Source organism: Oppia nitens, unplaced genomic scaffold, assembly GCF_028296485.1.
Source record: "Oppia nitens isolate AA-2021 unplaced genomic scaffold, nextdenovo-longstitch-racon4-pilon3 scaffold8_pilon_pilon_pilon, whole genome shotgun sequence".
Taxonomy (NCBI): Eukaryota; Metazoa; Arthropoda; class Arachnida; order Sarcoptiformes; family Oppiidae; genus Oppia; species Oppia nitens.
This window is the reverse complement of record NW_026533252.1, coordinates 1,819,247-1,832,161: the sequence shown is the minus strand read 5'-3', so window position 1 is coordinate 1,832,161 and position 12,915 is coordinate 1,819,247. Positions and strand designations below refer to the sequence as shown.

The 12,915-nt window shown below is 25.7% G+C and overlaps 1 protein-coding gene across 3 annotated transcripts; it reads left to right on the top strand.

The window, feature by feature from the left end:
* Positions 1-1,501: 1,501 nt before the first annotated feature.
* Positions 1,502-12,558, top strand: LOC128963881 (serine/threonine-protein kinase sel-5-like). Of its 3 annotated transcripts, none has more exons than XM_054310417.1 (13): positions 1,502-1,571; positions 2,704-2,882; positions 6,088-6,206; positions 6,297-6,402; positions 6,920-7,059; positions 7,237-7,879; positions 8,191-8,517; positions 8,582-8,857; positions 8,930-9,121; positions 10,002-10,286; positions 10,871-11,418; positions 11,498-12,139; positions 12,216-12,558. In XM_054310417.1, exons 1-13 carry the CDS (start codon positions 1,552-1,554, stop codon positions 12,456-12,458), a joined length of 3,720 nt encoding a protein of 1,239 aa, XP_054166392.1. In that variant the 5' UTR covers positions 1,502-1,551; the 3' UTR covers positions 12,459-12,558. The 3 variants fall into 3 exon arrangements, with proteins under 3 accessions (XP_054166392.1, XP_054166391.1, XP_054166393.1); XM_054310416.1 differs by having other exon boundaries at positions 7,237-7,891; XM_054310418.1 differs by lacking the exons at positions 1,502-1,571; positions 2,704-2,882 and adding an exon at positions 4,488-4,565 and having other exon boundaries at positions 7,237-7,891; positions 12,216-12,557.
* The last annotated feature ends 357 nt before the right edge of the window (positions 12,559-12,915 follow it).

The following is a 12,915-nucleotide window of genomic DNA, read 5'->3' as shown; positions in this document are numbered from 1 at the left end:
GAAAGACTTTTACCAAAGAAATCATCGCTGGACTGAAGGCTTGATATCTGCCGCCAAAGTTGTGGCCGCAGACGCAAAACTACTTGTGTATGACTTAATAAATAAATAATTTTTAGTTAAATGATTTATTTTATCGGTAATTATTTTTTTCAAATAAAGCGAATTTGTTGATAAAGTGATATTAGGTTCTGGAAAATTTGAGGAACTGATCGCCGCATCACAAGAGATTGCCGGCGCCAGCGCTCAATTAGTATATTTTATACAATTAAAATTTACAATTTTTATATTTATTTTACATATAATTTGCACATTTCCTATTAAATTATAATTATAAATAAAGTATAAATTGTAAATCAAATATATGCTATTGATTTTACTGAATTATCTAATAATTCAATTATATCATACAATGTCTATGAATTTTAAATGATTTAAAATTAATATTAATAAAATTAAAATGATTTAATAAGTTTATTATGACAAATAGTCATTTTTTACTGTATATTTATTAGTTATTTATTTAAATTGATTGAAATTGTTTGATATAATTATTAAAATATTATAATTATTTGTAATATTGTATCTAAAAATTTAATTTTTCGTACAATAATTTTGCAGTGTTTCGATAGTGTTATCAATCAAATAGGATTATCAAACTATCAAACCTTGAAATCAGTTATTTATGAACAAAACACTTCCAGTAACCGAACCTTAAAACCGAAACACTTTTCGGGAACCGAACCGTTCTACTAAAATTCTTTAATATAATACAATTTTGATGATAAAAATAAAAAATAATAACATATAAAATTAGTAAAGCAATTATGTAAAAAATGAGAGAAATAGTGACTACAAAAACATTTAACGTTTATATGATTTGTCATAAAATAAATAATTTTTCTTAGAGTTGCTGACAATAAACGTAGTTTTTTCATATTATAAATAATTATAAATTAAAACAAATTACAATTTGATAAAATGCTAGATCATAAAGCTAAAATATGCATTATAAATTAAAATGTATAATGAAGAAAAAAGTTTTTAAAAATTTTGCTACTAAACATTGCTTGAAAATAAATAACTTTTATAGTGACTAAAAACTATTTTTACCGCCTTTAAATAGACAACCTAATGATTAAACTTTATTATTTTAGATAAGTTTCAAAAAAATCTGTATCAACATTAATGAATCAATACTAAAATTTTAATATTAAATGTAATTTGTTTGTATATGAGTTAACAATTTGAGAAAAATTAACTATTTAATATACAAGTATATAATAGTAATTTGAATTTAATATTTTGATAAATAAATACATAAATTTACAATGTTAATTTTTCTACAAAATTGTATAGTTAGCAAAAAAAACCAACACTTATGTGATATTTTTAATATTTTAGAAAAAAGTAAAAATATTTGCAATAAACATATAATTATTAATTACGGTTATATAGAAATTAATAGCAAATTTTTATGATAATATACTGTAGTTTGTAATAATAGTAATAATAGGTTTATAACTTAATTTTATTAATAGTGTGATTTAAATTATGGCCTGGCTCCATTTAATGTAAGTACATGTATATAAATGTGATATTTCAATAATATTACTGTAATAATAATTCAATAACATTTTAAATTACATTATACATACATACATATATATATACAAGCATATATTTGAATCTAATCCAAGCAATTGAATACTTACTATATTATTGCAAATTGCAATCTATTGTAATAATTTTAAACAAATGTAATTTAAATAATGAATATAACGATAATAGTAGTAAACTATTGCTTAACATAAATGCAATTTAGTTTTAATACAGTGTAGACAATACAGTGCTGTCTAGCGGTCGATGTGTGTAATGATTACTATAAATTGTATGACATTTGAAGTTTGGATAGATTTTCATAAACACTAATAACGTTTCAAATTGAATGTATAATATGTTTATAGTATTGTAAATGTTTTATTCAAAATAAAAAGGGGTTTTAGTTTTAATGGGACGTATGGGCTGTCAATTGATTTGCATTGAAAACGTATGACAAACAGTAATACTAATACTGTATTATATGAGAGACAACACAAACATAACATTTTATGTGCAAAACATTGAGTCAATTGTCTGTCTAAAAGAGTCGAGTCTAATGTGATTTCATTTATTATTCAAAATTTTTATTTACTATTAAAACAATATTTATTACATATTATATTTGAACGACTGTTTGATTAGTCATTATTATTATTAATTATTATTAACTATTATTATTATTATCGTTAAAAACTATGCGATTTGTATTTGTTTGTATCTTTCAAATCCATTTACAAACAATTATTGTGTGATATATTTGTGGCAAACATTTATTATGTGATTTGTGCTGTCATTTCAATACAACAAAACACATAAACAATACGTTTGAAGTAAATTGTTGTCAAAAAAATCATTATTTTTATTATTATGTATTAGTATTGAAAATGAATGTCTGTTTTATAGTGTTTTATATAAATGAATGACTGATTAGTTGCCACACAAACCATATGTCACACAATAAACCAGTTGTTGTCATATTATTATTATTATTATTATTATTATTATAAACCAATTGTTTGTTTGTCTTCATCAACACATCACCCAATAAAACAAAACAATTGTCGTCTCAATTGTATGTGTTGTTTGTTGTTTATATTGACACAGATTGTGGTCGCCAATCATGAAGAAACTGTTCCACCGATTGGACAACAATAACGGCAATCGCGATAGTAATGCCAGTGCGGCCAACACGACATCGTCGTCGTCGTCGGGCAACAGCTATGTGGGCAAAGTGTTTACCATCAATAGGTATCACTGCACTGTTGAGGACACCATCGCTGAAGGTGAGGAACCAATTGGTTATAGCATCACATTATCGACAATAAGATAAATAATTTATATATTATTTGGTAAACCAATTGATTGTTTTAAATCATATTATATAAATATTATCATTAATAATATAATTTTATAATAAATGTTATTACAATTGAAACTTAACATATCATATATAAAATTAAGTAATAACAATTTGGTGCCAAATAATAAACGATTGTATAGTAATGATTAAGTCAAACAATATGTGATATACAAAATAATTGTTATATTGTTAGAGTATACTAACTAATGTTATACTATGTCATCAATTATTCAATAATTACTAATTAGTCAAACATGTGTGCGGTTTTTATTTGATATATTTTGTTTGCATTTTTGCTTACTATTTGTTTGTTTTGATTGTATCCAAATTAATATGTTTTATAAATCCCTATTATTATTTATTTTTTGATTTACTAATTTATTAATTTTATTTGACCTTTATATAGTACAGTGTAAATAATTTTTAATTAATTGAAATGTTCAAGTTGTTTTAACTTGAAAAAATATTATTATCATTAGTTAATTTTGTCAATGATATAATAGATTTATTGGTTTATTAATATATTGCTTAAGTAATTAATCTATTTTTAAATATATATATTTAATATGTTTGGATTTTTGTTACATATTTTATGTTATTTTTAGATAATAATGATAATTATTATTAAGTAATACTATTGATTAATAATATGTTGTCTATCCAGTCTTGTGGCAAATAATATTTTTAAAACTTTAAATAATAATAGATTATAGTTTTATAAATATGTTTTATTTGCTAACATGATTTCCTAGTTATGGTTGAGGTTTTGTTATTTACTATTAATATAGTTATTATTATTAATTATTTTATAATTTTTTTTATTTATATTAATTTATGTTACGATTTTTAACTATTGTTGATTAATCATTGCTTGAATTATAATGACTATGATTATTATTTTGATTCAATGATTATTGGTTGATATTTTTATTATGTGGGTAAATAATATGTAGTTTGATATAGTTGTATGATATTATTAATAAATTAAACAAAAGTGTTGAAAAAATAAAATTAACTTAATATATATTTTCATTTAAATATAATTGATATTATATTTTTGAGTATTAAAAAAATAAAAACATATTGAATTTAGTTGAGTATGCGTGCAATTTATACGATTGAGTATATGATTATTATGCATAATTTGATTTAAATTGTTAGCATAATAAACAAATGCAATATATGTTAAATATATATAAATATAATTATTTTTAGAATTTTTCCAATTGATTATTTGCTTTACAATTTAGTGATTAAATATATTGCTATATTGTTTGTAATTTTATCAGATTTTTATTTGATTATATAATTTAATCGAAAATTGATAAATTATCAAAAATATCTATTTGCAATATAATATAAATAGTAGTAAGTTGATTATAAAGTGATTAGTACATTAAATTAATTTAAAATTGTTAAAAATATACACATTTTAAAATAAAATATGGTCGATAATGTTGGTTTTATCGATAACTAATTTTGATGTGTTTATGTACTCCAGTAAATTACAATTAATTATATTTTGCATTTTGTACTATTTGTGACAACACGTGCTAATACAAGATTTTGTTTTATTTCATTGATTATTTGTTCAATTATATTCAAAGTAAGTTTCAATTATATAGATTTCATACAAAGAGAGAGAGAGAATGTCTTAATTAGTTTGCGGTGTTTTTTTTAATTAAATTTACTTAAAACTAATGGCAGCGACTCTATAGATAGTAATACGTGATGTTTCATAATTAAACAATTGATTAGACAATTAGCATTTGTTTTTGCATTTTATATTAGATTATTTGTTGCTTTCATAGTAATCACTTGTTCCACAGTATAGTACTGTATATAAATTATATGTAATGCTATAAATTTATGTTGGGCTACAAAAAGGCAGTCCATAATCCACTTAACAATAAGCTTCTCATAATTATGAAAACAGGAGTAGTATTTTTGGCTTACGATTTGATTATACACTTAATGTGTTTCCCATTATAAGAGTATATTATATCATATGGTGTCTGTTCTCACACCACGTTTCAGACATAACAATATAATATCATTTTTTGTTAACATTTGAGTAAAATCTTTTATATATTATATATATATATATACTTTATGAGAGTATACTCAAACAGTATGTCAAATGTATTTTCACTTTAATTCGTTATATTTTTGTGAAAATTATGAAATTATTATTATTGTACAAACGTGTGGGTAAATGAATAATGTAATGTTATGTTTGTTAGGAAATGTTTACTTATATATGATCATATAATAATAATAAAAAAATACATACAATAATTTTTAGTAGTAAACCTATTATTTAAATAAAAAACTAGAAATTTCCTAGTACTCTTGTAGATTTGTTATATTATGTTATATTTTATAAATAAATTTTTTTATTTATATATTATATTAAAATTTAGTCAATATAGTCATTGTATATATAAATTAATGAAACTTGGTTCAAAATCCTCTATATGATTAATAGAAAAATTGTTTACATTAAATAGTAATTTATTATAGTTGGTGTATATTTAATTTTTCAAGATATTAAAATAGTTGTTTTGTGATAAAATGCTATTAGATTATTATATAAATAATTTTTATTTAAAAAATGCCGAAACTTTTGTTTAATTAATGTTATTGTCCTTGCACAATTTTATTAGTATATAAAAAATTTAATTTAATACTTATTCCATTATATATAGTAATAGCTTAAATTGTTTAACAAATTAATTTAGTTTATTTATAATGCATGATTAAATATATGTTAAATATAAAATATTTTGAATTTTTTATCTAAAAATAAATGTTATTATTATCATATAAATTTTATAACATAATAATAGACATTTTTAATGATTGGTAACACACCAATACTTTTGACATATATTTATTACTTATGTTAATAGTGTTGTCCTTTAATTAATCATTATATATTAGGTATACAAGAATTGATTTGCTATTACAACTCATTATTTATTATACATATATTATATAAAATATATGAAACAATTGAATTTAAGGGAATATTTTAAATGAAATTTATTTTTTTATGTTATTTTACATTAATAACTACATTAAAATATATAATTATATATATAATATATGTTTTGATTAAATCTCAGGTGGCTTTGCACTGGTATTTCTAGTAAAGGCTCAAAACAGTGTGCGATATGCACTCAAACGTATGTTTGTTAACAATGATTTTGATCTTAATGTTTGCAAACGCGAGATACAAATTGCTGTAAGTTTTTTATATATTAAACTAACATTTTTATGTACTTTATAGTGAAATACTTTATAGTTTTTTATTTGTTTTGTATTTGTATTGTAGACAAACTTGGGATCGCATAAAAATATAGTGGGTTTGGTCGACTCGGCCATCAACTACTGTGGCGATGGTGTCCACGAAGTGCTTATGCTTATGAATTACTGCAAAGGTATTTGACATAAGCTATTGAATGGTTTTTTTTATAAAAAAAACTATTATCTCAATCTTTTATTTTTTTTGTTGGTAAACCCAATCGATAATATATTGTTTGCTTAAATTACATTATTGATCCGCTAATCTTTATATATATCATACTGTGTTTCTCTGTTATTACATATCTGTTAGTATTTATTTGTAACGTTTTGTAAATTGATTTAACCATATTTTCCCATCATTCTTATATATATTACATAATCATTTTATTATTTATTGATAAACAAATTACCTTTTTTGATATTGATTTTTATATAAATTATGATTTTTTTGTAATAATAGTGTTTTTTGTAATAAGCTTTAAAATTATATTGAGTACTTTGAATAGTATATTGAGAAAAAAAGAGAGAAAGATAAATGATGTACTGTATAAGCAAATTATATATATATATTATTTTCAATCTTTGAATTTAATTAATCTTTTGTAATGATTTAAATTGATTGAAAAATTAATATTAAAAATGTATTGTTAGGTCATGTGTTGCAAATGATGAACGATCGGATCAACACTGGTTTTACTGAACAAGAAGTGTTAAAAATATTCTGCGATATCTGTGAAGCCGTGGCCCGACTTCATCACAATCAGCCGCCTATTATTCATAGAGATCTTAAGGTTTTATATCATCCATCAAATTGATCCCAACTTTTATGTTTACTTTATTTGTTATAATAGTTGTTTTATTGTAAATATGAGTAACTTTAATCAAAATTAATGATTTTCCTAGCTTTAAAATATTCTTTATAAGGTTTTTAAAATATTTTTTATATAATTTTATTTACTATATTATAGATTGAAAATATACTTATATCTGAAAGTGGTTCCTATCAATTGTGTGATTTTGGTTCGGCTACTGTTAAAGTGCTAAGAAGTAGTGACACTCAAAGTGTTTTGGACATCGAAGAAGAGATTAAGAAGTATACAACACTGTCATACCGGGCGCCCGAAATGATTGACTTATACGCTGCAAAACCCATTACAACCAAAGCCGATATCTGGGCGTTGGGTTGTCTTCTCTATAAACTATGTTTCTTTCAATTACCATTTGGCGAGTCAACTCTTGCCATACAAAACGCTCAGTTAGTTATACCGGACAGTTCCAAGTACTCAAACAAATTGCACGCTTTGATTAAATTAATGCTCGAACTGGACATTGATGTACGACCCGATATCTACTCTGTCTCTATACTTGCCTTTCAATTGATGGGCAAAGAGTCGCCAGTCGTTAATGTAAATAACAGTACTGTTCCAAAATGGTCGACCCTATCGTTGCCAATGACTGAGTCGGAGGCGCGCGACGCCAAACGTAATGCCAAACATAACAATAATGTGATCAACAATCGAGAAGTGCCTCTTCATAGCAGCACTGGTGGCACAATAACCACTTCTGCTACCATTGAAGGCACAAGTGTTACCCCAAGACAACGACCCAAAGGTGGCACAAGTGGTCAGTTTTAATCATTTTTATAAATTTGAAAATCTGTTTCTGTTATCAATTGAGATAAAGTGATAGTTATGTTAAGCGATAATTAGTTTACACAAATTAAATATTTCAAATTATATTAAACTATTCAGATCTTTATTTTAGTAAAAAAAAATGCAATTTAATCTTAACGTAATACTCAAGTATATGATACTCTATTGATAATAACTTACTGTAATAATTATTTATAACTAAATGTTTAGTAATACTCCGGGTATTTATATATCTAATAAATAATTCAAATATTATTTGTCAATTTTTAGGGCAATTATCGATACCAGTATTAGGTGCTAACCGGGCGACGACACCCATTGAGCATTCAACCACTAAATTAGCTGTCAATCAGTCAATGCCGACTTCGCATAGTTTTACGTCAGCCAACCAATTAGGCTCTCAGTCGCAGTCCGTATCATTATCAGCTCCGACATCCAATCTGGTCTCACCCAACACAAACATTCCGCAGCAGCAAACAGCTGTAGTCACTACCGTAGCGATGAGTAATTTAAATAATCCATTTATTGTTGTCGGGCCAACACAAGGAGGAGTCCGACGAACTCAGACCCCTCCCGGAGCTAAATCTCCAACAGAAGGTATCAGTTTTTATTTACTTTAATATTATAGAGAGTACTAACCGATAATATGATACATTTTAAGGTCATATTTCGTCGCCGCATAATCATTGGTCTCATCGGCGAAATGTTAGCGACACATCCGGCTTCTGCAGCAAAGATTTAGTCCAATTAGTCAACGCCGATAGTACTACTATTCACTCAAGTAATTCATTGTCGTCTAAAACTATCGGTACATACAGTGTCGTCACCAAAGGCTGGAATCCTTTTGAAGAGGAATTTAGACAACCAACTGATCAATCAGTCGATGACCAAACATTTGGACACGAATTCGATAAAATAAGGAAAGGATCACAAAGTAGTAAGTGATATGACTTTAATCGATACAATAAGTGATATAAACTTTTAACTGATGGGATGTTTCTATTGAAAGGCATATCAAACGTGAAGAGTCGGGAAGATCTAGTCATGTCGTCCACACCTGAGGCCGACCCGTTTGGTGCGGCGCCGTTTGATCCGCAAAAGATGCGCAAACATCTGCACAAACAGGAACTCATCAAAAAGCAACACGAGTTAAATGATTTACTTTTAACAACCAATTGTTCATTAAATATTGCAAACAAAGGTAATTATGATTTTTGGATGTAATACAGTATCACAAACTAATATTATCGATATTTTTTTAAGACTCTTACCGATAATGATTTAAGCGAAACTAAAATTTAATTTATCTTTTATTATCAATTTTAAAATATAACGAATTAATTTTCCAAATAATTTTTAATATTTTTAAATATGCTTTTTTATATAAAAAATTGTATTAATTTTGCGTTTTTTTTATAAATAATGAAATAGTCAAATGGTTATATTCCAAAGTTAGTGTAATGTTTATAATATTAATTATATAAAAAATATTATTTTAATATATGATTAATAGCCACTAACTTGTGGAAGAAAATCATTTATATATTTATAGTATTATTTTTTTAATGTCTTGTACTGTTAATTTGTTAATATCACTTTACTAATGTTTATTTTAATGATTTAATTGTTAATTTTTAAAAAAATAAAACATATTTTTAAATGGTTATTGGGTTCTAAGTTATTATTTTATTAATACAATATTTTGTTGCAATTATTAATGATTATTATTTATTTGCATGAAAACTATTATTTTAATTAAATACTTGATTTTCTATCATATGCTTTAAACTTTTTGGCAAAAATTTTTCAATTTGTTAATATAACTGATAAAATATTAATAATTTAGCTTTAATTTCCGTTTTTATGACAAAAACAATATTAATAAATTAATGTGATATGAATATAAAAGGTTAATAATAATAGATATGCAGTATATAAATTAATACATGTGTATTAGAAAATTTTACATTATATTATAATATATTTTATTATAAATTTATGACACAAAATATGGGTTACGGGACATAACATTTGCAAAATTTGTTATCAATAACTGTATGGACACTGTCTTTATCTTTAAGGTCTATCAGTCCCGACAACATATATGCCATTATATTCCTCTGACGCCGAAGACGGCGAAGACATTGTAGCGATTGGCGGAGATAGTCAAGAGATGCGGTCACTGCCACCGGTGTCGTTGCCGATAAGGAATCGCAACAATTCGGAGACATCGACCACAACATCACAGTCGACGATAGCCTCGAATGAGGGATCGGTTGTTCGCAACAATTTTACGAAAGCGCCCGCAGAGGACAGGTCTAAATATGAAAAGTTTTTTGATGCCGACGCCGATGATGATCACGAAGGTATCTATTTTGCAATTTTATTATTTTTATATTTATTTTTATTAATTTAAAATAAAATTAATAAATTTAATTCTATTTACCTCTATATATTAATACAGTTTTAATTATTACTTTTATATTATGTTATTTTTATACACAAAATTTAGTAATTATTTGTAAATTAGTTTTTATTGTATTTTTATCTTAAACTATATTTAGTAAACATTATTTTATAAACACTATATATATACTAAAATTAATTCATATGAATTATAAGTCTTAGTAATAAACAATATATAAATTTAATATCAGGTATTAGTGATAAATAAAATTGTTGAAATAATATTAATATAAATGATTTTGAGTTATTTAATGTAATTATTAGGAAATTTTTTTATATTATTTGATATTTTCATTAACTGCAGTGTCATCAATAAGTTTACTTGTGATGACACCATATAATAATTTATAAAGTTTATTGAATTTATGTCATATTTATTGATAGTTTAACTTAAAACGTCAATATGTGATAAATGACTTTTATATAATCTATATGAAAATGAAGTCATTTAAAATAAATTTATTTAAATACAAAAATTTTAAAGGAAATGATGGCGAAAGAGATTCTATTGGATCAGCTTCTGATCTGAGGGACTCTGAGGAGACTCCCGACGATGGCATTGATGAGGATGACGACGAAGAGGAAGACTTTGCGCAAGAAGTGACGGCAATTGAGATTAAAATGAAAGATTCTTCGCGTCAAATAAAACCAAAGCCAGTTTTGGTAGTCGATGGCGATGACCTACTCATCGGTCATATCGATGGCGATAAACCACTGCTCTGTGATGAAGATGAAGAGTCATCGCCACAGGTGTCACACGTCGACAGTCATCAAATGCCTTCGTTGTCTTCCCTGTCAAACGATGTGTTTGCTTCGGCGCCGTTTAGGAAACCACATTCAAAGTCTAAGAAAAAGAATGATAAGATTAGTATCGAATCGGAAGACATTAAATTAGTTGAAACAACTACTTCTGGCGATGAAATTGATGAAGAAGTGGCACGCAATATGAGGGCACAGGTAGTCAAGGATTCAATAGTTGGTCCCAAAGATTTGTTTGGTTCAAAGCCGTTCAATGAACAACAATTAGTCAATGTATGTGTTGTTTATTTATTTAGTAAATTTATATCAATATATAATTAACAATAGTTTATGTATTTTTTATTTTGTTTAGTGTGACGAACAATTACAAAGTCTTCAAATGCAATACTATGCCGAACAACAATTACAACTTCAACAACAACAACAACAACTTATACAATCACAACCTAACATTCAGCCGCAACAACAAACACCCGAACAATTTCAGCGATTAATTCAACAACAATATCAACAAAAAATAATTGTAAATGAAGTGCAACTTCAGACACGACCAGAACTATCACAACAACAATCTCAAAGGCCATCTCAAGATCTGTTCGGTGCCGTTCCCTTTGCTAGTAATCCAGTGACCAATAAGGTGATCGCACCGATTCCGCCGCCAAATACAGTAGCCCAGCGGCCAATAGTACCGCCAAAGACAAGCAAAGTTTTGTCTGTCGTGAGTTCGACACCCAAAAAGATTACACCAATTATCCATCAAACGGCTACGGCATCAATACCTGGCCAGTCGTCGGAGTTATCGTTATCTCCGCCCGCGTCAACATCAGTTAAAACGAAATCTTTAGTTAAAACTAAGCCAAAGTTGAAAGTGTTGTCAAAAACGGCGAAAAAGTACGAAGTAGACGAAGACGATGACGACATCGATGGACTCATCAGTAATGAGAACGACGACGAAATGATCGACACGAAGAAGAAAAATAAAAAAGATAAAAGAGTAATGATTTTGTTTAATCATATAAATATATGAATAAATATTTATTACGTTTTTTTTGTTTTGTTTTGATTTGTAGGAGAAAACGGATAAAAAGGAGAAGAATAAAGAAAAGGGAGAAAAATCTAAGGATAAGTCCGAAAAAGTGAAAGAAAAAGATAAATCTAAAGACAAGACAAAGAAATCAAAAGACAAGGATAAGTCAAGACATCAGGCCTTTGCCAACATGTCGTTCGAAGACGTGACCGACGATGCGGTTGACTCCCTGAAGACATACCATCAACATCAACAGCACCAGACAATGGCCAAAGTGGGCAAATAGTAGTAGTGATCGACCAGTTTTTAGGGTGTCTGTCGTCTCATTATAATTTAATATTAACACTATATAAATATATTTAAATTAATTCACTCATTAATTAATCTCAAAAATATAAATAAATATATAATTATATATAAATATAAATATTATAATATAAGTGAATAGTATTTTTTTAAATTTTATGAGAATATATTTAATATTTTTTTCTAGTTTTATTTATTATTATAATTTTTTTGAGACCAAAAATTATTATAAACATACATATTGATATATATATATTTTATTTATTAACACAATTATTATTTATGATCAAGTATTTGTTGTCAAGTTTTTTTATTTTGTAATTATATAAATATATATATAAAGTAAATAATGATAAAAAACATTATATTATATAAATTATATTGTATTGTATAACATAGCAAAAGTATAGGAAAGTAATAGAGAGATAATTAAAAAA